At 43.4% G+C, this 25,510-nt stretch overlaps 1 protein-coding gene across 1 annotated transcript in view; it reads left to right on the forward strand.

Annotated features, from left to right (window-relative positions):
* LOC124544955 overlaps positions 1-25,510 on the forward strand; it is a 92,635-nt gene that overhangs the window by 50,117 nt on the left and 17,008 nt on the right. The window contains exon 2 of the mRNA XM_047123702.1: positions 20,718-20,933. Within this exon, the coding sequence (XP_046979658.1) occupies positions 20,718-20,933 (216 nt within the window). The remainder of the gene's footprint in view (positions 1-20,717; positions 20,934-25,510) is intronic.

Raw genomic sequence — 25,510 nt, forward strand, 5'->3', positions numbered from 1 at the left:
ATGCCGCCATGATGATGCTGCTATTTTAATGGCTAGCAGTGAAGATCGGTCCGAGATGGCCAGTCGGCTTGTAATTCAGAACTTGGTGATGCCAGAGTCTGCCTCCGCGACAAGATGAGCGCGACTGAGAGGCGTCCTTGAGAGACCGCGAACCGGTGAGCTCTTGGCACGAATACCGAGAGCAAAGCGACAAAGGGTGCACGCTTGGCCGCTCGCTGCACGTGGGCTCGGCGCGCGCTGTGACTGACTACCGCCAGCGCGGCGTGGTCACCGCGGCCTTGGCTAGAATCTGCTTGCGGTTCGCGTCACAGCAGATGACCACGGTTCCGGAGAAAGCTCACGGCAGCCGTCGCCCCGGACACCATCTGCAAAAGACACAGCGGCAGCAGGAAAGCGTGTCGTATTTTGGCGAAAGCCCTCTGGCTACGCAGCTTCACGCAAAGATGCTGGTACATGCAAGAAATGAATAACACAGAAACGAATTTTCCTACTACTTCATACATATTTCAGACTCTCTCTGTATGCTGACCATAGTTCTGGACGTAGATTATTTGCTGCCGTGTGCGTCCGCTTGCTAGGCGCAGCATTCTCAGGGTTGTCTTTCGGCCAGATAAATATTTCGAAACCGGGAGCTAAGATACGAGCCTGCTTTCGTAAGTCTGGAAAATTTCCTTTGAAGAATGGAACAGTTTTGTTGCGCGTTCATGGTTGTTCCAAGGGTCGTATAAAGAATTTCTACAGTGTACAGCGTACAGTTCATTGTTGACAGCTGTCTGAATTGGTCAGCGTGTCGACTGCAATTGAAAACGGAGAAAACGAAATTTCGCGCTGTTACTGAGCACTTTTATATGAAGAGTCGGACTACCGCACAAATCAAAACTGAATTGGATGTATCTCTCGTGGACACTGCACCATCATTGAAGATCATTTACTTTTGAATTAATGTATATCGAAGGCGAAGAGCGCTCCGCCCATCTGGTTGAGGTCACCACAAAGGTAACCATTGACAAAATCTGCGATATGGTTATACAAGACCGTCGAATAAAAATTCGCGAAATTTCTGAGATTACGCATATCAGCCGAGAGAGTGCACAGTATCCTGCACAGAGAACTTGCTGTGACGAAATTGTGTTTGACGTGGACTCCGCAACTGCTCGTAGTCGATCATGGTGCATCCGGCACATTTTAGCACAAAGTCTGGCGATGTTTAATCACAATCCGTAAGACTTTTCTGACTGTTGATAAAGCCTGAATCCATTATTAATCACCAGAGTGAAAAAAAGACAGTCAAAACAATGGACGGAGGCTGGTGAAACTTCACCGAAGAACGTGAAGACCAGTTTGTCAGCCGGTAAGCGATGGGCACTGATTTTTGCGATTCTCAAGGAATAATGCTCGTAGATTACTTGGACAAAGGCAGAACCATAACTGGATCCTACTCTGTTTCACCGCTGGATCTTTGAAACTAATGTTGACTTAAGGAAGGGTCTAGGTTGGCACGCAAAATAGTGGTCTTTCCGCAGGATAATGCATCATCCGACAAATCACCGTTCAAGACGGCGAAAGTGCTTGGATTGGGATTTGAATTGGTTCCTCACCCAACCTATTTACGAGACTTAGCTCCAACTGACTTCTTCCCGTTCCATAACTTGAAACTTAGGCTTGCTCGAAAGAAACTTTCATCGAATGGGGAAGTAATAGCTGCAATCAGCGAGTATTTTGCTGAGTTTGACATAACCTATTTTTCCGCTGGGATGAAAAAGCTGGAGGATGGCTGGACCAAGTGTATATCCCTTAAAGCAGACTATCTCGTGAAGTAAAGTGAGTTGTTTACGAAACAAACATTTATCTATTCTTTGTTACCAGACTTATGAAACCACCCTCGTACGTAGCACTTTCATATGTACTATCTTACGAGCCGTTAATGTTGGAAAAGGTGCAAGTAACCGTTAGCACGAAACACGTCTCGTGTCCACATTATGATCGCTTGATTCACTGATACTGCTGGGTGGAAACGGACGGCATCATACAACGACGCATGGAGATTCTGGGAATCTTCGTCTGCGCCGACCACTTCCTTGTCGATTTTGCTGGTGAACGAAGCAATGATACATTTAAGTGTTCCGTGAGCTCATTATCATTGTCATGTTTCTTGGGCCTGTCGCAGAACCAGAAGTAACAGCCTTTCGCTCCAGTTTCTGAAGATTAGCCTCCGTTAGGGCGTCTTCCTTGAAGCGATTAAAAACGTTTCCATCCTATGTCACACCAGTTCGTTCCGTTTCTTTCACCCCTATTCTAAGAAGATGTTCTTCAACAGTGAATCTGCTTGCATCCGCCATCATAACACAAACAACGGCATCACCTTGATAGCAAAACGGAACACGATCACATGCCGTAGCGTTCGGCAGAACCACAAACAAAACACCACCACATATGCCGTACTTTCATGGAATGACGCTTGCATTGTTGTAATCTGAGTAACATCTCTACAAGACAGACGTACTTCGTCAAGGAGCATTATTTGCAACCTTGAATGCATTTACAGATGTTAAGTTACTTGTATATTTTCCGATCGTGACTTCTTGCCCACACTATATATAGGCGTGTGTGGCAGCGTCTGTAATGTCCCCAACACTCTGATCGGTTGAACCAATTGACCATGTGATAGATACCGGTACCGAATACAACCGAATCGAAATGCGGAAACACACTCAATTCACTGCCGAGAATAATAATGGCAACTCACTCAACTACAATGTTTTGACATGCAATTAATAACAAATACTGATTATTCACGGAAATAAATGCAAGTATTTACAATGGCTAGATAATTTACTTGCTTGAGATAATTTGGACAGTTTTGAAATTGTAGGGTCACCAGTCCAACTGGACAAACTTCAGTCCAAAATCTTTCGATCACAGTTACGGTGTACGCATCTATAATTGCTAGTACAACTCGATTATGTAATTTTGTAGCATGACTCCTAAAACAAATATCAACTGCGGTTACTAAATTTAGCATGTCCTACTCACTCTGCTCGATAAGTTTGACAGAACATTTTTAATACTATAATACGTACTGTGATTACTGCAGCACTGAAAGGAGCTTCCGCACAACAGTACATAGATGTCGGAGCACACTAGCACTTATTTTCACTAATCTATTTTCAGATAAATTAATAAGATCATAAAATAAAACTTTCGAACAACAGGAACTCATTATGAAATGTCAACTGTAAAAACTGTTGAAATACTGCACACAAATCAATCAACATAAAATAACATCGTATTAAATATAAACAAATTTCTTTCAGTATTTGTATAGGGAAGAATTTAAATTGAGTTAAACTAAACAATTACTTTCAAATAAGCTAATATTATGCGAACTGGAATGTAGTTTAATTAAGATTTACTCACGAAATTTTCAAAAGAACAAAATTTGAGATAATTCTATTAAAATCGGTTACGTATTTATGATATTCGGTCATGCCAGTAGGAATCAGGAACTCATCATAGGTGGTAGTGACATTAGTCAATAATGTAGCCAAGCGCACAGTGTTTAGACTGATACGAAACATTATATTATAGTAAATTACTGTTTTCAAAAAAGTCACTACAATTTAAAATTTAAATTACTGGTAACTTTAAGCGTCAGTTATACAGTTCAAATCTTGTGGAGAGATTGGTCGGCGGTGACAAAAGCGAAGAACTGCGAAGTTTACGACAACTCGTTAATATAACGAACTGTTGTCACAGTTTTCTCCTCTGCCACGAGTGTCACGCTTACAAGAAATCGTATGCTGTTACGACGCGCCTCACAAATCCACAGCGAATGCAGTATGCCGTTTACCAGCCCGCCTCGCGTTTCTAACATACCATACGATCAATTCATTTCACGACATGTACAGCGGCCGAATTCATTCTGTCGACCAACGCGCGAAGACGTACTAGTTAATAACCTTTAAAGTCGCTTTTCCCTATCGTATCCCAGTGACTACAATAGCTGTAAACTGACATGGAATTTTAGATTAAACATTGATTCACAAAACTTGCACAATTAACGATAAACCTAACTAATCTGTTACTTTACATTTGAAAAATAAAAAAGCTATTCGTTACTGACATTGTGCCGTGGAGTTACATGTCTTTCAAAATAATCAGTGTCAAGCCTATATTTGCTGTAGAACTCTGTGTGGCTCCATTGACGGTAATTAACAAAAATCATTACGAACCGTCTAAGTCAGAAATTTGGCTTTTACCAGACAGTTGAGTAAGCAGGATTCAGAAAAGGTTGCAGTACATCTGAACATATTCAAGCAGTATGCACAATGATAGAGAAATAACATCCCACTTGACGTCGCCTTCGAAGGCTACCAGAAGGTGTTTGACACGATAGAAGCCTGGGCAGTATTGAGAACGATGAGCAAAGTCGGTATTGACTACAGATATATCAATTTAATCCGCTACATTTACAAGAATGGCACTTTACGTGTGAAAATAAAGGAAGACTAGATCACTGGCAAGGTTCCAAGACATAATCTCACCTACCTTATTCACCTTGGCTATAGAGGATGTGTTCAAGTGGGGGCAGAAATATATCGACATAGATGGAAAACGTCTCAATAATCTTCGTTGCATCTGACATCATTCTCTTCAGCAACGACACAAACGGTCAACAAAAGTCCGAGAGCTCAAAGTTTCTTCCTAAGCTGTAGGCCTCAAAATTCACTTTCAAAGGCCAAAATCACGCGACCTGTCAGTATTGCAGAGTCCATCTCAGCCCACGCACTAGATATAGCAAATCAATACATGCATCTGGGACATGAAACTTGACTTGGAAAAGATAACCAGACAGCACAGATCACCTGGATGGCATTCGGGAAACTTGGTTACATTCTCCGTAAATCGACTGTCCTTATAAATAAAAAAAAGGGATGATTTATGACACACGCATCCTGCAAGCAATAATACACCCTTTCGAAGCAATGACACAACAAATCTCATCTGTGTCTGTCAAAGGGTAATAGAGAGACCAGTAGCTAGAGTGAGAGACAGGGGCAAGAACGAAGAGAGAAGAAGAACGGGGATCTATGACGTTGTTGAGACGATAGCTCAACTGCAGTGGCTTTGAGCAGGACACGCGGTCAGGAGAAACTTCATGTTGACAGAAACACACATGCAGTGGCGTCAGAAAGAGTCAAACAGGGTTGTCTGACGTCGTCTGACGAGAGGCGAGAAAACAACCAACGACATATGGCAAAAAAATGGATCCAGGCCGCCCAGCAAACATTGACATGGAAATCTTTGGAAGAGGCATATCTAGAGGCCGAAGAAGAAGAACAAAAGATGTAGTAGATGGATGTTGCGGTTTTGTGTCTTCTTAGCCTTCATTTTTGCTTTGTTTTGGTGACACATTGCAACTGTTCCACGAGTTTTCTTGCACAAAAGAAGCAGGGTATCCTGAAGCGAAAAATGATTTGACTTTACATACCTGGACAAAGAAAAGTCTACATTGTGCTTAAATAAAACTGAAATTGATGAAACAATTAACATAAAATAAGCTTTTTTAACAGTGAAACAATTTTCACTAAATAACTTTTTAACAGTGAAAAAGTCAGCTCCACTGATGGAGAAAAATACAGTTTTTTGACGTTATTTCAGACACAAGTTTGTATATATACTTTTTCTTGAGCATTTAAAAGTCGATAGTTTGAAGTGTTTTGACCACACTTCATATTCTTTCACAATTCAACAGTGTGGACTGTATATCGTAAGAACTTTGTCAAGAACATTCGCTATGATTTGTGCTTTGGCAGTTGAGAAATTCCATCTTTGTTCGTTCCTTAGTTCTGACAGTATACTCCGACTCTTTGTATCACGGATGGTGTCTCGTAACCTCGTTTTCACCGTTCGGTACCGTGTTAAGCGAAGTGATATTCCGTCCAGCATAAGCACACCACAGTCCGAATTTCTTTCGACCCGTTTCCGTTTACTTGCAATATGGATTGACCTGGTGTTCTCTGAATAATGAAAAGTGTGAGATCATCCACGTAAGTACGAAAAGAAACCTGTTAAATTTTGATTATGCGATAAGGCACAAAAATTTAAAACCAGTCGATTTAGCTAAATATCTAGGAATTACAATTACAAATATCACACAGATAATGTCGTGGGGAAGGCAAACTAAAGACTGCGTTTTATTGGCAGAAAACTTAGAAGGTGCAACAGATCCACTAAAGCGACTCCTACATTACATTTGTTTGTCCTCTGCTGGAGAATCACTGAGTGGTATGGTATCCTCACTAGATGAGCTTGACGGAGGACACCGAAAAAGTCCAAAGAAGTTTTGTATCATCTCGAAATAGGGGAGAAAGTGTCAAAGATATGATAAGCGAGTTGGGGTGGCAACCGTTAAAACAAGGCGTTCTGCATTGCGGCGAGGTTGTTTAATGAATTTCGATCTCCAACCTCCTCCTCTGAATGTGAAAAGATTTTATCGTCGCCATGCTACGCAAGCAGAAATGAACATCGTAATAAAATAAGAAAAATCAGAGCTCGTACAAAAAGATTTAAGCATTCATTTTTTGCACGCGCTGTTAGTGGATCGGTAGAGAGTGAGTTTGAAGGTGGTTCGAAGAACCTTCTGCCAAGCACTTAAGTGTGAACTGCAGAGTAGTGATGCAGATGTAGATGTGGGTGGACGAGTACGTGGCCACTGCTTGTCATTCGCTATCCAGCTATTATTATCGTCTCCCTCGATCTGACGTTTACAGCGCGTAGCTAACAATGGGCGACATCTGATGGGCGCAAGCGAATTAACTAAAATTCGTTCTCTGTTGTCGTGGGAAAAAGAAGCTATTTATCCGAATTAATCATAGGTTGCAGAAACGAGAGATAATATTTATAAAATGACGAAGATTGCGAACTGTTTGCATGCCACTGTCTTGAAAGTGACTCGATAGTGAACAAATGGCATAAAAATGGCAATAAAATGAAGTCATGGTCGATTGTAACCCTGAAAACAAGTACATGGAAAGGAATACATTGTTTTAAAAACTTGACCGATGAGTGTACCGCTTTGAAATACTTGGATGTCAGTACTCCCGTGCAACATTACACCTTCCCACACCATAACACATGGAACACCAAAACATCCTGTTCGACATTAATACTCCGTGCATTACGTGTTCCCACATCTCCCCATATGAGGGTACGTCTAGCATTGTCGAACATGATCATTTCGGTGGTCCAGGTGGTATTGTGTGAGGAGGCTTAATGTTGCATGACCGTACTGATGTCCAAATATTTGAACATGGCGTACTAACCGGTCAGCGCTATTTGAGACACTACACTCCGTACCGATGTGCATCTTTTCAGGGATGCATTCGGCTCTGACTTAATTTTTACAGCTGACAGTTTGCGACCGCATCGAACAGCGCAGATGCTCTTGGAACGAGAGGATACTCGGCGAAAGGACTGGCCTGCCCGTTCCCAAGTCTCAAATCCGATCTCACAGGTGCGCGAGGAGGTGCGGAGATGTATTGCTGCACGTCCATGTGCACCAACGACTATCTAACATTAGTCAACCGCGCTGCTGGAGGAATGGAGTGCCTTATCACAAGTACAACTTGCCAGCCTGGGAGGCCGAATCTGTACTGTAGTGCAGCTGTTCCTTCTATAGATGGTCCAGGTTTCATCGAGCTGTGTTACTTGCCAGTGACACGCCCTGCGAAAGTTACTTTCGTCCCTAAGTTTTACACAGCAGTCCATTTGGTCAAAAATAATTTCCATACTCTACTCCACAATCAGAAATGTTTCGTGTCAGCGTCTTACAAAGTTAATTTAAAGACCACGACTTTAAAAGGAGCTTTTGTTTTCCGATTATGCCGCGCAGCTGATATTCATCCACTGCTGCATAATTAGCAGTCGTTCCTATTTAAATTAATACACTACTGGCCATTAAAATTGCTACACCAAGAAGAAATGCAGATGATAAACGGGTATTCATTGGACAAATATACCATACTAGAACTGATACGTGATAACATTTTCACGCAGTTTGGGTGCATAGATTCTGAGAAATCAGTACCTAGAACAACCACCTCTGGCCGTAATAACGGCGTTGATACGCCTGGGCATTGAGTCAAACAGAGCTTGTATGGCGTGTACAGGTACAGTTGCCCATGCAGCTTCAACACGATACCACAGTTCATCAAGAGTAGTGACTGGCGTATTATGACGAGCCAGTTGCTCGGCCACCATTGACCAGACGTTTTCAATTGGTGAGAGATCTGAAGAATTTGCTGGCCAGGGCAGTAGTTGAACATTTTCTGTATCCAGAAAGGCCCGTACAGGACCTGCAACATGCTGTCGTGAATTATCATGCTGAAATGTAGGGTTTCGCAGGGATCGAATGATCGGTGGAGCCACGGGTCGTAACACATCTGAAATGTAGCGTCCACTGTTCAAAGTGCCGTCAGTGCGAACAAGAGGTGACCGAGACGTGTAACCAATGGCACCCCATACCATCACGCCGTGTGATACGTTACTATGGCGATGACGAATACACGCTTCCAATGTGCGTTCAATGCGATGTCGCCAAACACGGATGCGACCATCATGATGCTGTAAACAGAACCTGGATTCATCCGAAAAAATGACGTTTTGCCATTTGTGCACCCAGGTTCGTCGTTTCGTACACCATCCCAGGCGCTCCTGTCTATGATGCAGCGTCAAGGGTAACCGCAACCATGGTCTCCGAGCTGATAGGCCATGCTGCTGCAAACGTTGTCGAACTGTTCGTGCAGATAGTTGTTGTCTTGCAAATGTCCCCATCTGTTGACTCAGGGGTCGAGACGTGGCTGCACGATCCGTTACAGCCATGCGGATAAGATGTCTGTCATCTCGACTGCTAGTGATACGAGGCCGTTGGGATGCAGCACGGCGTTGCGTATTACTCTCCTGAACCCACCGATTCCATATTCTGCTAACAGTCATTGGATCTCGACCAACGCGAGCAGCAATGTCGCGATACGATAAACCGCAATCGCGATAGGCTACAATCCGACCTTTATCAAAGTCGGAAACGTGATGGTACGCATTTCTCCGCCTTACACGAGGCATCACAACAACGTTTCACCAGGCAACGCCGGTCAACTGCTGTTTGTGTGTGAGAAATCGGTTGGAAACGTTCTAGGTGTCGCCATCGGCGCCAACCTTTTGTCAATGCTCGGAAAAGCTAATCATATGCATATCACAGCATCTTCTTCCTGTTGGTTAAATTTCGCGTCTGTAGCACATCATCTTCGTGGTGTAGCAATTTTAATGGCCAGTAGTGTACAGAAAACGCATTACGTTCAGTCAAACTTTATTAATTAAGACTCGTTTCAGAGTATTCGTTCGGCAAACAGGTGTTAATTGAAGTTCTTAATTGAGTAAAATTGCTCTCAGAAGACAAAATTTGGCAGTAATTCCTCGTTAAATCACACAAGATGCGTATTATCCTTGTAGGCTCAGCATCACTCATTACAAGCAGTTTGGGCTGTGGAGTTACGGGATCGATCTAACCTCTTGATCTATGGAAAAGCTTGTTTGAAATACCTTCCCATGGAAGTCTGCACGCAGTCTTTCTCTCAGACCTTTATCGCGCTGTGGATATAGTCACAAGACGATTCTCATTCATTTCCTACGCAGTTCAGACACCATTATTAAGAGAATCGCACGTCGCTGTGTATCGTGTGTTGCTGCCCATACTGTACACTGCCGGAAAAAAATGCAGCACCTTCAAAAACTGTGCTCGATGGCACCAGGGTGTAATATGTGCATACTGAAGGGTTGTAGTATTAGTGATTCACTCGACACGGTCAATGACGATAAGTCGGCGCTCAGGAGTCCTGTCTCTGGACCCTTTGATTTTACTTTGCAGGAAATAACTGTGTGAATTTAGAGATGAGCAATGTTTCTAACATTCATTATAGGGTACACCCACACCCCACCGACGAATACGTACGCCTGTTGAGCAGCTTCAGCCATTTGAACGGGATCGCACTGTAGCCCTGATGGAAGCTGGATGGACACACCGTCGGATTGCAATACATCTTGGGTACGATATATCGCTGGCGTGTCGCTGCTTTCAACAGCGGTCAATGGAACACTCCCATGCCTGTAGACCTGGTTTAAGATGTCTTCGTACTACAGACGCACCTCAACATCGACGCATTGTGCGATCAGCGGTGACCGACCGAACGTCATCCAGGCACTAAATCCAGACACACGTTGCATCTGCTGTGTCATAAGGGACCATATGAACCGTATACTTGTAGCAGGATTAAGATCACGTGTGCATCTGGCCAGGCTACCGCTAACGCCACAACACTGCCAAGCGTGGCAACTCCGGTGTCGTAAAAGAGTTAACTGGGGAGTGAAATGCCGCTCTGTTGTCTGCAGGTTCCGTCTGTGTGAGAGCGCTGGACGCATGCATGTGTGGCGCATGGTGAGCTCCTATTCCAGAGTGCATTCGCCACGGCACACAGCTCCCACACCACGCTTCATGGTATGAGGGGAGGGCAGCATCCGTTACAAATCGCGGTCACATCTGGGGTTCATGTGGGGTAGAATAAACAGTGCCCGCTACACTGCACAGGCTGTTACCTCTGCGCTACTGCCATTTCTTCGACAGAAATGTGATGTGCTTTTTCGGAATGATAATGCACGTCCACAAACGGCTGCTGCAACGCAACGTGCTCTTCGTGGTGTACAGCTACTGCCCTCACCAGCAAATTCATTAGATCTCTCGCCAATGGAACACATACGGGAAATGATGAAGTGGGAACTAATTCATTTTCCAGAGTTTGCAAGAATCATTCCCGAATTGGATCAAGATGCTTGGGACAGTCTGTCGCAGAATGTCGTTCGGCACCTTTGTGATCGTTTACATACGAGAATATAGACCTGCATTGCCGCCGGAGGGTGGAAGGGGGGGGGGGGGGGGTACGGTCCACTGGATTCTGATGTGAGTGTCTGACCACGCTCTACTGTGATCTATGTGTTTCATTTGGCCTGAATTTATTATCATATACTCCTACAATCATGAACTACCTCTCACCTCACAAGGCAATAAAATTACTTTATCACTGACGATGTTTAATCTTTTCCGTTTGTGTAATAGTCACCCCTCAATACGTGCTGATTAGCAAACTGATAACCAGTGACAACAAACTGGAATCGTATTCGGGAGCACGGCGATACAAATCCCCGTCCAGCCGTCAAGATTTAGGGTTTCCTTGATTTTCCCAAATCGATTAAGGTGACTGCTGAGATTCTTCCATTGGAAGGGTATGGCAGGTTTACTTCCTCTAGCCGAGGTAGTGTTCCCTCTCTTACGACGCCGTCGTTGATGGTACGTGTCGAGGCAGAGTCACCACGGCCGTTGTGGGACACTACCCTCGTCTGTCCACTACAGCCTGGCGCAGTTTCTTCCGAAACCGAGCGGAAAACTCGACAAGCCGTGCTCAGCCGTTTGCGGCCGATTTCACCTGGGCTGCGTCCTTATTCCTGAAAGCTCGGTGGGCGAGCTTAAGTGCGAGTCAGTGCTGGGCTGTGTTCGTAAGAAGTGCCACCGCCTGTCGGCAGCTGCTGGGAAACGGAGCATGAAGACGACAAACCTTCCCTACACGCATCCGCATCCTGAAGAGTCCTGCGAAAAGGACCCGGCGAGCACGAGTTACGTGCTTGTACGCAACTGAAACCGGAAATAAAACTTCTGTTCATCATAACCAGCATATCACTTGAAACGTCCGGGTTATTAGGCCGTGGTCGAGGTATAAAATTTGCTCCTAACGTTTCCCCTCCGACCGCGGGCGATATCTTCAGAGGTAAAATGGCTAACTGCAACCAGAACTCGAGGGAGCGCCGATTATATAGGCAATATAGAGTGTACCATAGTCTATCACGTGACGTCGGCTACGAGATTATGGCTGGTATTGCCAACATTCTGGATTGAAAGTAATCGATCGCCATTCTTACGTTGCAATGTTGACATCCAAATTTGGTCTAATTTAACTCCTTCCTCTTCTCTGTTACAATTATTTTGGTGTTTATAGATCTCAATAGCCTCTCTATTCATTCGCGCATGACATGTCATGTCATACATGAAATGTCATATCGAAAACATCTCATTGTCATGCACATATGTTTAGAGAGGCTATTGAGATTTATAAACACCATAATAATTTTAACAGAAAAGAGGGAGGTATTAAATTAGACAAAATTTCGATGTCAACATTGCAACCTAAGAATGACGATCGATTACTTTCAATCGAGAACGTTGGCAGTATCACCGATAGTCTAACAGCCGACGTCACGTCATAAACTGTCGTGTCCTCTACATTCTCTATATAATCAGCGCTCCTCGAGTTCTGATTGCAGTTAGCTATTTTATCTCTGAAGATGTCTCGCGCAATCGGAGTAGGAACGTCAGGAGAAAGTTGTGCACATCAATTCAGGATTCTCATGGACTGGTTTAAGGAAATAGTGATAAACCTAATTCAGGATGATTGGGGGAGGGGGGGGGGAGATTTGACAAAATTCTTTAACACCTGCGCCACTTTGCTTACCAAGAACGTGTCCAAGAGAGCCTTCGTGCAGTCTGTAAGAACATGATAGTAATAGCACAAACAAGATATGAAAGGCGCTGTGAGGCGTGGTGATCTATTCAGGATGGCCTCAAAGGGCAACAATTCGGTTGCGAGATCCGAACAATAGTTTTAAGCCGTCAGGAAGTTTCAACCAGGATATGCCCTATTAAGGACGCCCCTAAGAGCCGTACTGCGGATAGTTATCTTACACATGTTAAAGAAATTACGTGAACACTTGTTACTTCAGTCAGATTAGGTCAGCATATGACTGTTGCTGTTGTGGTCTTCAGTCCGAAGACTGGTTTCATGCAGCTCCCCATTCTATCCCATCCCATGAGAGCCTCTTCATTTCCGAATAGCTACTGCACCCTACATCTTTCTGAATCTGCTTGTGTATTCATCTCTTGATCTCTTTCTACGTTTTTTACCCCTCACGCTTTCCTCCAGTACTAAACTGGTGATTCCTTGGTGTCTCGAATACGACCTGTCAACCAATCCCTTTTTCTAGTAAGGATGTGCCACAGATTTCTTTCTCCACAGTTCTACTCAGTACCTCCTCATTAGTCACGTGATCTACCAAATTAATCTTCAGCATTCTTCTGTAGCAGCACATTTCGAAAGCTTCTATTCTCTTCTTGTCTAAATTGTTTATCGTTTCACTTCCATGCACGATCACATTCTATACAAATACTTTCAGAAAAGACTTCCTGACACTTAAATATGTACTCGAACGTCTCATCCTGAGGATGTTTGATTGTGTTCAGTTCGGGACTGCCGGATGGCCAGGTCGTTTCAGGAATGTTGCGTCCACAAACCATTGCGTCAAAGATGCCGCTTTATGACAGGATACATTGTCTTGCTGATACAAACAACCATCATCATCTCCAAACTGTTCCTATATTGTACGCAGTGCACAGTGCCGTAAGATGTATTTACATCCTTCCGCATTTAGCGTTATCTTAAGCGCAATAAGCGGATCACACCCTAACCATAGAAAATACCTCCATACTGTAAAACACATTCTCTGTTCTCCACTGTTGGCACTACACATGATAGCAGGTAACGTTCTGAAGGCATTCGCCAGATCCAAACCGTTCTGGCTGATTGCCACAGGATGAACCGTGATTCGTCTCTCCAAATCACTTGTGTCCAGTGGTGTAACCGTTTACATAACCTTAAGGTCGCTCCAGAAATGAATGGCTTATGAGATTCTGCTGGAGTACTGTACCCTTTACTTTTTAACTCCCTTCGCACAGTCATTGTTTTAGTCGGGTTGCCGGTAGCACCTTGAAACTCAATAGTGATTCCTTCTGCTGATTTCATGGTATTTTTTTTACCACTCTCCACAAAGCTCGTCAGTACATGAGGTCTGCTTGGTCTTAGTCGTGGTCGTTCCTTGGCATTTTCACTTCACAGCCGCATCACAATTTGGGTAGCTTTTAGAAGGATTGAAATGTTCGTGATAGATTTGTCCGTGACATCCAATGATGGGTCCACGTTCAAAGTCACCAACCGCTTCTGCTGTTCCTTCTTTCTACTGACAACGCAGTATTCCCCACCTCCTTTTATACTGGCGCGTTCACCTCCAGTGACATCTAGTGGTCAATTACGTATTACATAGGGGTATACGCTTACCTTTTGTCGTGTAGTGTGCAAGCAATAATTCTTCTCACGAGCGAATAGATGGGGAATAAAACATTTTTTGCAATGGGAAGTGTCCTCTTTTACACACCTCTGTAGCCTATAAATGTAGAAATGTCGCATCACAGCTGTGGCGCAAAACATTCCACAGCTTTAAATCTGCAAGGAGAAATTCAGCATTCTCTCCAAATCAAAATTAGTCACGTGCTTGCTGGAAGAACCTGTGCCGAAGTTCTTCTACGAGGTGAAACCCCTTTGTTGCTGCTGGCACGACCCAGAAACAGGAGGTCATGTCGGACTTCAGTGGTTTTGTTTCCTTTTTCTCTTCGAGACGAACTGCTGGGAGTGGTGAAGCGTGTGGAAGAGAGAGAGAGAGAGAGAGAGAGAGAGAGAGAGAGGGGCGGGGGGGGGGGGGGGGGGCATGGCAGAGGAACTCGGCTGCTCACCGTAATCGTCAGTCGACCATATAATCCAAACAAACGCCGGCTCTGCATTACCTCTCGAAGCTCAACCGAAATGGCAGTAACTCCAAGACAAAGGAGTCGTGAAAGGCTCATAACACACGCAGCTCGTCACAACGCCGGAAAAAATTCCAGCGAAAATACGTGCTCTGTCTCTTTCTGCATTAATGAAATGTATATTAGTTATGCTCGTGAGCGTCCGCAGAAATTAATCCGGGAGGGGGAGGGGGCAGCAAGACTAAAATTTCAGGAACGCTTTTGATACCGCCCATCAGAAGTGGCTTCTAATCAGACTGAGTGCTTATGGAGTATCGTATCGGTTGTGCGACTGGATTCGTGATTTATTGCCAGAAAAGTCACAGTTCGTACTAATTGATAGATAGTTATCAAAACAGAAATGCTAGCTGGCATTCCCTAAGGAAGTGTTATAGGCCCTCTCCTGTTCATAATATACATAAATGATTTAGGGACAATGCGATAAGCCAACTTAAATTGTTTGCAGATGATACTGTTATTTACCGTCTAGTAAAGACATCAGAAGATCGAGACCAGTTGCAAAATGGTTTAGACAAGATATCTGTTTGGTTCGAGAAGTAGAAATTAACCCTATATAATGAAAAGCATGAGGTCATCCACATGAGTACTAAAATGAATCTGTTAAATTTCGATTACACGATAAATCGCACAAATTTACATGCCATCAATTGAACTAAATACCTAGGAATTACAATTACTGATTAGTTAAATTGAAGCGATCACACAGATAATGTTGTGGGTAAGAAGAAATAAAGGCTGCGTTTTATTAGTAGCAAACTTAGAAGTTGTAACAAATCCGCTAAAGGGACTGCCTACACACCGCTCGTCCGTCCTCTGGAAGAGTATTGTTATGCAGTGTGGACTCCTTACCAGATAGGATTGACGGAGAACATCGAAAAAGTTCAAAGAAGGGTAGCTCGTTTTGTACGATCGTAAAATGGGTAAGAGAGTGTCAAGCAACAGTTGAGGTGGAACTCATTAAGACAAAGGCGTTTTTCGTTGCGGCGGGATATTTTCGCAAAATTGCAATGCAAATATCTCCTCCGAATGCGAAAATGTTCTGTTGCCGCCCACACACACAAGATTAAATGATCAACGCAATTAAACAAGAAAAATCGGAGCTCTCACGGAACGATTTAAGAATTCGTTTTCTCTCCCGCTGTCCAAATGTGGAACGGCAGAGAAATAGTGTGAAAGTGATGTGATAAACTCTCTGCCAAGCACTTAGGTTTGAATTTCTGAATTGTCGTGCAGATTTAGACAGTTATCCACTTAATATTTGTGTGGTAGATAACTTCGATGCTTAAAAAATAAGCATATTTCAATACTATATGGAAAGTACATATTTGTACGTTATTAATACGAACATCGACGACACGTTTTAGATTGTACGATCTGAAATTATATCCTCATATGAGTAAAGCCAGGGTACCCGTCATGGTATGAAATAAAGCTAGAAAATATTCCCACCAAATATATTCATGTTTCCGTAATGTCAGTCTCTTATAACTCTAAAATAAAAAAATCTGAAAACCTTGAAATTTCACCTAATTTTACCCTCTTTCTAGTACAGAAAATAGTATTTTCGCTATTCGCCTGCTGCATTTAGGCCTAGGCCTATATATTTAATGTAGATATTCATATCTACAATGAAACACTGCAGAATCTACTGTAATAGCTCTGTCGCGTGAAAGCGAATGTACTCGTAGAATCAGCATGCAGTCGTTAGTCTTCTTTGCCCACAGACAGGCTAAATTACTGCAGTGATTATGTTTTGCAGCAAGGAGAGGGGTGCGTATTCAGTCTACTACTAATATGTTCATGTTGAGCTGAGAATCTGCGTGTCGCATCCATCCTGATTGCATAACAGCGCCGAAAGTGGCGGTGCACTAAGGAATATGTATTGATTCCTAAAGTAGTAGTATTTCCATCGCTCTCGCCAACGTTACACCTGCAGTTTGGAGGGGTGTCAGACATCCACTGCCAGAAATGAGTGAGACTGTCTAGACCTCTACCGGCAACTACATGAACTGCCAGCTTAATAACTGGCGCCAAGACAAACTTTTAATTTCGACGTGTAAGCAAAACTTCATCCGAAGTTTCAATCCTCACTCCTGAAGAAGGTATGGTCTTGTGAAATATCATCAATCTTTTTGGAACAACCTGTGCTCTTGTTAAAGAAGACGTTACGACCATTTTAACGTTCCCTTCAGTGCAGCCTGCATAATGCTGAACCCAGAGAGGTTTTGCAGCGGTAAGACACCTGACACGTATTCCAGAGGACTGTCTTGAAACACCCGTCTGACCATGAGGATTTAGGTTTTTCGTGATTTCCCTAACCACTTCAGGCGCATGCAGAGATAGTTCAGTTGAAAGGGTAGAGCCGAATTACTTCTCCATCGTTTCCTAATCTGAGCCAGTGTTCTATCCCTAATGGCCTTGTCATCGATGGGATGTTAAATCCTGCTTCTTCTCTCTCCTAAAAAAAAGTCTGATGTGTATACTAATGCCAAACTCTGATGGCTCCTAGGCCTTCAGTACTCGCGCACGCTGTCCCAATTACGTCACATTTGTCTAGGTTGTCGGGCGACCTTTCAACGTTTACCGCGGTAATATTAACCTTGTGGCTAACTGAATCATTCACAAGAACATAATCACCTTCATCACTGTTGTCGGAATCCCTTGAAAACATGACCACCTTCCTATGTTTACAGGTCTAATAATGTCGCTGTCACTGTAATCGGTCTCAGGACCATAAAAACATAACGAGTATACTCACACAGTCATCCGGATCTTTATTCTCACTAGGAATGTCTGAGTAATCATCATCAGAAAACTCCGAAAGTATTTCAGATTCGTTCATTCCCTTCCATTTTCTAAAAGCAGGAGGAACCTAAAGACGAAAATAGTAACTATTTTCACTATCAAAATACAATCAGAATGCTAAATAAACAAAAAATATATGAAGACAATCAAGTTTGATGCTTTGACTACTAGTATAAACACCTAAATAAACGGAGTAATTAAAAATTTCGGGAATACATTTGTCTAGGTAACATATTTAAGTGATTAACGTTGCAAGATCACAGGTTAATGTATGCGCTAGCTAAGCCCTGGCAAATGTGAAATGTTGGTACATTAATAACGTAATCGCATGCATGCATTGTGTTGTATAGGTGCCGGATGTCAGTTTGAGGGATTGAGTTCCACGCCTGTTGCATCTGGTCCGTCAAAACAGTGACGGTTAATGCTGTTTGAGGATGATGTTGGAGTTGTCATCCGACGACACCCCATATGTGCTCGATCGGAAACAGATCTGGTGATCGAGCAGGGCAAGGCAACATGCCGACACTGTATAGAGCATCTTGGGTTACAACTGCGGTCTGTGAGCGAGCGTTAACCTGTTGGAAAACGCCCCCTGAAATGGTGTCCGTGAATGACAGCAAAACAGGTCGAATCACCAGATTGACGTACAAATTTGAAGTCATGGTGTGTGGGATAACCACAAGAATACTCCTGCTGTCATGCGAAATCGCATCTCACACCATAACTCAAGGTAAACATCCAGTGTGTCCAGCATGCAGTCATGTTCGCTGCATGCCCTCAACTGGCTACATTTTAACCAACAAACGAACATCGCTGACATCAAAGCAGAACCAGCTTTCATCAGAAAACACGACAGACCTCCAGTGAGCTCTCGCTTCAAATAACCAATTTGTAACGGTTCGCTGTGTCACTGTGGTGCCTAGTGCTGTTCACATTGCTACGGCAGAGTGATATAATTAAAGTTAAACCTTCAAAACGTTGTAGAAATAACACCACTGGTTAGACTGACGTCAAATTGCAACGGAATAATATTGGAGAATGGGGAAAACGTATGGCAGCGGAAAAAATAGTGTGAAAATTGGCGCTGTATGTGTCAGAATAGGTAAATCGAAACACCTATCATGCGCACGACCTATTGAAGTTGGTATAAACACGCCGGGTACACAGCTTTTCATCCTTTCGTGTCTGCCACGTTCGCCATGACTGTCTCAATGAAGGATCAAGCTCTGCATGTAAAGCTGTATTACACGAATGGTGACTGTGCACACGTCGCCCTGCAGGAGTTCCGGACACTGAAGGGTTTGAAAAAAGGCGTTGATCCGATAACTGCCGTGGGTCTGGAGAAAATGATTCGGAAATTCGAAATGATGGGTACTTTTGATATGTAACCAGTAAAGGGAGGAAACGAATTGATTCGACATCAGTGGAAGCAGTGGCCACATCATTGCAGGAGGAGACGAGTGGTGGTGTGCAAACGCTTAGTGCATGGAGAATTGCCCGAACATCGGACATACCCGTGAGCACGGTGCGTAAAATCCTACGAAACATCCTTCTTTGCTATCCATTCAGAATTACCCGTGTGCTGGAGTTGCTTCCTGTTGACCTGCCAGCAAGAGAGACCTTTGCTTTAGAATTTCTTGCTCGCATGGAAATGGACAATGACTGGCAGTGGAAGATTTTGTGGATAGACAAAGCGCAATTCCATCTGACAAGATATGTCAGTACACAGAACTGTCGAATATGGGCCGCGGAAAATCCACACTCAAATCAACCAGTACCACTTCATCCTGAAAACGTCACTGTGTGGTGCGGGTTTACGGCATCATTTAACATACGGCCCCATTTTTTCGAAGAGACAGGCGTTTCCGGTCCTATTACCTGCACCATCATTGGTAAGCGTTACGAGTGTCTTTTGCGCGACCACATCATTCCAGCTGTCCAACAGCGTGGTTGTGTTTTAATGGGATAATTTTTATGCAAGATGGCGCACCTCCGCATATTGCACATCTAGTTAAACAGCTGCTGAAGCGCCCTTTCGGAAATGCTGGAATTATCATCCGGCATTTCCCTACAGCCTGGCCGTCCCGATTACGTGATCTTAATCCGTGTGGCTTCTGGCTGTGGGGCTATTGGAAAGATGTGTTCAGTGTTCCGATTGCAAACTTAGCTGTATTGAAGGCACGCATTGCGCAACACTTCCTGAATGTGACTGCGGAAACACTTCGATCAGTTGTGGAACATGCTGTTTCTGGATTTCAACTTGTTGCAGAAAGCGGTGGAAAGCATATTGAACATGTTTTGCGCCAGCCACACGGAAATTAATAATCCGATTAGATTTTGATTCATGCTTTTCATGCGGTTTTTGGTCTCCGGACAACTAAAAACCAATGTGAGTGATGCCTTTTATACGGATTTTGGTCTCAGGACAATTACAAACCGATGTTTCCCATCCGATGTGATACGACCTTGCCGTGTAGGCTGACGTAACTAACCGTATCACACCTGTACACCCACGCACACTGAGTAGTACAGTTTGTTTAACATCAGACGTACACCTTAGGCATTGTGGTATGATTCATTTGTCATTTGTAGTCAACCGGTATTAAATTGTGATGCTTACAGCGCCATCTATTGCTACATTTTGTAACTATTTTTCTTCTGCCATACCTTTTCCCCCTTCGCCGATAATATTCCGTTGCAATTTGATGTCATTCTAACCAGTGATGTTATTTTTGCAGTGGTTTGAAAGTTTAACTTCAATTATAATCACCCTGTATTTAAAGCAAACCTGGTTTGCTTGTAGCGCCACTCTGATGCGACTGGCGCGGAATTCTAATAGATTTCATCTTACAGATGCAGAAAGACGCCTACCGACTTTCGCTTATGAGGCATAGCTCCTTCTTGGTGTTGAGATTTTCCTTTTCGTCACAGCAGATGGCATCTACAAATAGCATATGGAAAACACCAGTTAAATCGAGATCCCTTCGCAATATGTTAATCAGTAAGATACTACGCTGTTCCAGACTCATCTTCGTACCCAGGATATTGCATGTCAGTTGTTTCGAACTAGTGTACTAGGAAGCTGGTTTCTTACTGTGCGTCTCGCTTCCTTGCGCAGGTTCAGGCGGTGCCGACACCGACGGGGCTGCTCCCCGTCCCCAGCACCAAGCTGGAGCCGCCGCCAATCCCTCAATCGGCCGGCGACTTCAGCTGGGAAGACGTGATCCCAAAGATACCCGATTCCGACGAGATGGGCATTCCCAAATGGGGCGACGAGCCCAGCGAAGAGCTGCAGCCGCCCCCGGTCGGTGTCTCCGTCGGTTTCCAGCTGAACGTAAGTGTCTAGGCTTGTAAACAGCTCACAAAGAAGCATCACCAACTCGACCTCGTATTATATGGAGGAAAATGCACACTTGTAAGATATCAGCTTCAAAATTCGATTCCGCACGAAATCTTGGACCGTTATACCGCTAATACACAGTTAAGACCAAGGGCGCCCATACCCAATGGCAAGGGGAGCTGCCCCATCCCCCCCCCCCCCCCCCCCGAGGTCACAGGGAAAGGAAAAAATATAGTGTACTCACGTATTTTTCTTTCAAGAAAATGATTTAAGGTCGAACAGTGGAAAATCCAGGATTGAATATGATAAAGTTATTAAAAGGATAGTTGCTGCTCACCATTTAGCTAGATGCTAAGTCGTAGATAGGCATAACAAAAAGATTGTCAGAAAGTAGGCTAAGCTTTCGACCTACTGAGGCAGGACTCAGTCTGTGTATTTCCGATGAAGGCCTTGTGGGCCGAAAGCTTACTTCTGACAGTCTTTTTGTTGCTCCTCTCTGCGACTCAGTATCTCCGCTATAGGGTGAATAGCAACTACCCTTTTCATGGTTTAAAAGTCGGTATTAGGAAGTTTTTTAACAGGGTCGGAAATTGAACTTTTTTATACGTCATGTGGTACGTCACTAGGCTGCCAACATTTACTGACAGCCGGCGGGGTGGCCGAGCGGTTCTAGGCGGTACAGTCTGGAACCGCGCGACCGCTACGGTCGCAGGTTCGAATCCTGCCTCGGGCATGGATGTGTGTGAAGTCCTTAGGTTAGTTAGGTTTAAGTAGTTCTAAGTTCTAGGGGACTGATGACCACAGCAGTTAAGTCCCATTGTGCTCAGAGCCATTTGAACCATTTACTGACAGTATAGTGTGTATTACACGCGCAAACAAAATTTATTATTATTATTATTATTATTATTATGACACTCGGCGCGATGGCTGATGGGAGCGACCGTAAAGGCAATTCCCATTTACAGTCGCTCCCATCAGCCACCGCGCCGAGTGTCAACTTTGTTTGCGCGAGGACTATGCACCCATGTATCACCAGTACACACGACGTCAAGAAACCTTTCTTGTTTTCTCTCGAAATTCTAAGAAAACGTGCTCGCCATTCTACAACGCCCTCCCTGTCGACCAGAAATGTTCGTCTATTTCTACATTTTTGAAAATGAAACCCCATATTCTTCAAAATTTTCCAGAAAGTGGTTCGGTTCCCCGAGAAATTAATGTCTACATCCTCATTCACCGAATTGTAAAGCTTTGGAAGAGTTTTCTTTTAACGTCGTAATATTCTAAGAACTTTCTTTTCAACAAACGCTCATCAAAGTCGTCAAGACACTTTGTCTTCTTCCTCAGTCTCCTGTTCCTTGGTGTCATCATTTTCTGACCACTCCGTCGGGTTTTCTTAACATCGTTCACAACATTGAACACTGTCCAATGTACACACTCTCTTTCCTACTGCGGCTGCTGCTCTCTCGAGAGCTCTTTCTAACGGTATTAGCAATTTATTCCCGTTTTTCTTCTCGACAGTACTGAACTACGTTATTAATCAAGACTTTTCCGTCTGAGCGTGCTCTTGGATAATGTATATTTACGCGATCACTGTACATTTGAGCAGACGCTTAGAATACATAGCAGTAGGAACGCACTATGACAATGACGAGACTGCAATGCCGAGCCTCGTGAGTCGTTCGTGTACTGTCGAGTATTATCGGACGCGTTCGGTCGCGCCAGTCTGTAAACAAAACTTGCATCCCGCGTTCTGCCGTCGGCAATTGTAAAACAAACAGGTAATATATTTACAGGAGTTGCGCTATTGATCAATAGAAGGGCATTGGTTGTTTCTCTTGAGTACAAAAGTTCGCACTCGGGCAATAAGCGGGCGCAGTGGGGCAGAGCGTGTGACAAACAAGAGATAAGAGCAAGTTTAAAAACTGTACGTCCAGAAGGTCATAGCTGCGTAATATCAGAATAATGTCCAAATTGTCGCGCGGGATCCATTTCTGGGGCTGAAATCTTGCATGTATGCTTTTTTCTCCTTAAAATACGAGGTCGAGTTGGTGGTGTTTCCTTGTCAGAGGGATTTTTTTACTCGGAGAGTACGCCGTAGGCCTACTGCTGACACGTACAAGTTAAAACTGTGTACCAGGCCACAACCTGACAAACAATCTATATTACTAAACCGCTATCCCGGAACCTAGTACCAGTTGCAGGTTGCCTACGTAACGGTTTCCAGGAACAACAAAAATTTTATTTTCAATATTTCACGTGATTATCCAATTATTATTAAAACTTTTAATATGCTGTCATAATCTAATCATTAACAGGTATAATGTTAAGTCTAAAGCTTAACGCAATAACACAAATATTACAGTTAAAAACTGGGTGTTTGTCTTAAGGCAACGTAACTGACGGCGCTCAAATACTCCGAGTTTATTCATATGGTATTTGAAAATGGGAGCACTTAATGACTTCCGATAAACTTAACACACAATTTGAAAAGTTAAAGAAACTTTTTCTCGCTGACGCACTCCACAAAAACGATGAAAGGAAAAAGTTGTATCACTTAGCTACCATATTTTCGCAATTTGTGCAGTCAAACTTCAGCATTAAGTGTGAAATTTTAATGTATTACTTATTCACTACCAAATCTACTCGCAACAGTCTGCGGACGGTATCAAGATATACCAACGAAAGTTCCTGCAAAATTATATAATTGTACGACACATAGCTCAGCAGATGTGATGTCATAAACATTGGCTGGTTGGTTTTGGAGGAGGGGACCAAACAGTGAGATCATAGGTCCCATCAGATTAGGGGAGGATGGGAAAGAAACTCGGCACGGGAAGAAAGTCGCTCGTGCCCTTTCAAAGGAACCATCCTGGCGTTTGCCTGAAGCAGTTTAGGGAAATCACAGAAAACTTAAATCAGGATAGCCGGACACAGGTTTGAACCCCGTCCTCCCGAACGCGAGTCCAGTGTGCTAACCACTGGACCACCTCGCTCAGTCATAAACACTAGATTTTGCCTCAGAGTGCAAATTACCGAGGCAACATTCATCCCAGTATTTCATAATGACAGCAGTTGGTGAGACCTCTAACAAACTTTAAATATAATTTCAAACCATTCCTAAACTCCCCTGCAGAGTGAAAATCTCATACTGAACCATCCCCCATTCTGTGGTTAAGCCATGTCTCCGCAATATCCTTTCTTCCAGGAGTGCTAGTTCTGCAAGGTTTGTAGAAGAGCTTCTATGAAGTTTGGAAGGTAGGAGACGAGGTACTGGCAGAACTGAAGCTGTGAAGGCAGACCATGAGTCATGCTTGGGTAGCTCAGTTGGTAGAGCACTTGCCTGTGAAAGGTAAAGGTCCCGAGTTCAAGTCTTGGTCTGACACACAGTTTTAACCTACCAAGATGTTTCAAGTTTCATTCCTAATCTTTTCCTGACTTACATGCTCAAATACTTAACTCATGAGCTCATTCGTAAAGCAATCAGATGTTTTAGACATGGAAATTCATTCTTTAAAGAATTAGAGATGTACTGGTACCTACGTACCCTACCATTCCTTATCGTTCACAACTGCAGCTCACCGTAGGCTTCCCCTCATACTCTTACAAAGTCCCATTAGGGTTTCATGATTCTGCAGGACTAGCATTTACAGGAAAACATAGGGCTACATGGTGGGAAATTTTTACAGTCTCAACGTGAGGAAAGAAAATTGAAGACCTGTTAAATAATGATCAGTTTGGCTTTAACCAAAGGTACCTGAGAGGCAGTTCTCACATTGCACTTGATAATGGAAGCAGGGCTTAAGAAAAATCATGACAACATCAGATTTGTTGACCTACAAAAATTGTTTGACAATGTAAAATGATGTAAGATGTTTGATATTCTTAGGAAAAGAAGTGTAAGCTATAAGCGAAATTTGGATAGTACGGTGCTGAATATGTACAAGAATTTAAAGTAACAGATGAGACTGGAAGACCAAGAACAAAGTGGATTAGAAATGGTATAAGAGATAAATGTATTCTGTCACCCTTGAGACATGTGTTCAGCCACCCTTACTGTTCAAACTATAGGCATATATTGAAGAAGCAATGTTAGTAATAAAATAAAGTGTCTGGAAAAAGTTGAAATTCATGGTGAAAGGATGTCATTGATAACATTTGCTGATGACATTGGTATCCTCAGTGTACACCAAGAAGGTCGCAGGAAATACTGAATGAAATGAACAATCTAATGAGCATAGGTTACGGATTGTGAGTAGATCAAAGACAAACTAAAGTAATTACGAGTTACATTAAACAGTTTACTGGTACACTTGAGATCAAAATGGGGACTATGAAGCAGATGAAGTGAAATAATTTTGCTTCTATTATCTTGGGAGCAAAATTACATGTGGCAGTCAACCCAAGGTGGGCATTCCTAGGCAAAAGAAGGCTACTGGTACCAAACATTGACATTAACCCTGAAATTTCTGAGAATGTATTGTGGAGTGCAGCACTGTATGGGTGTGAATCATGGACTGTGGAAAAATTGGAGAAAGAGAGAACTGAATTGTTTGAAATATGATGCTACAGAA

The sequence above is a fragment of the Schistocerca americana genome, chromosome 8, assembly GCF_021461395.2.
Source record: "Schistocerca americana isolate TAMUIC-IGC-003095 chromosome 8, iqSchAmer2.1, whole genome shotgun sequence".
Classification (NCBI taxonomy): Eukaryota; Metazoa; Arthropoda; class Insecta; order Orthoptera; family Acrididae; genus Schistocerca; species Schistocerca americana.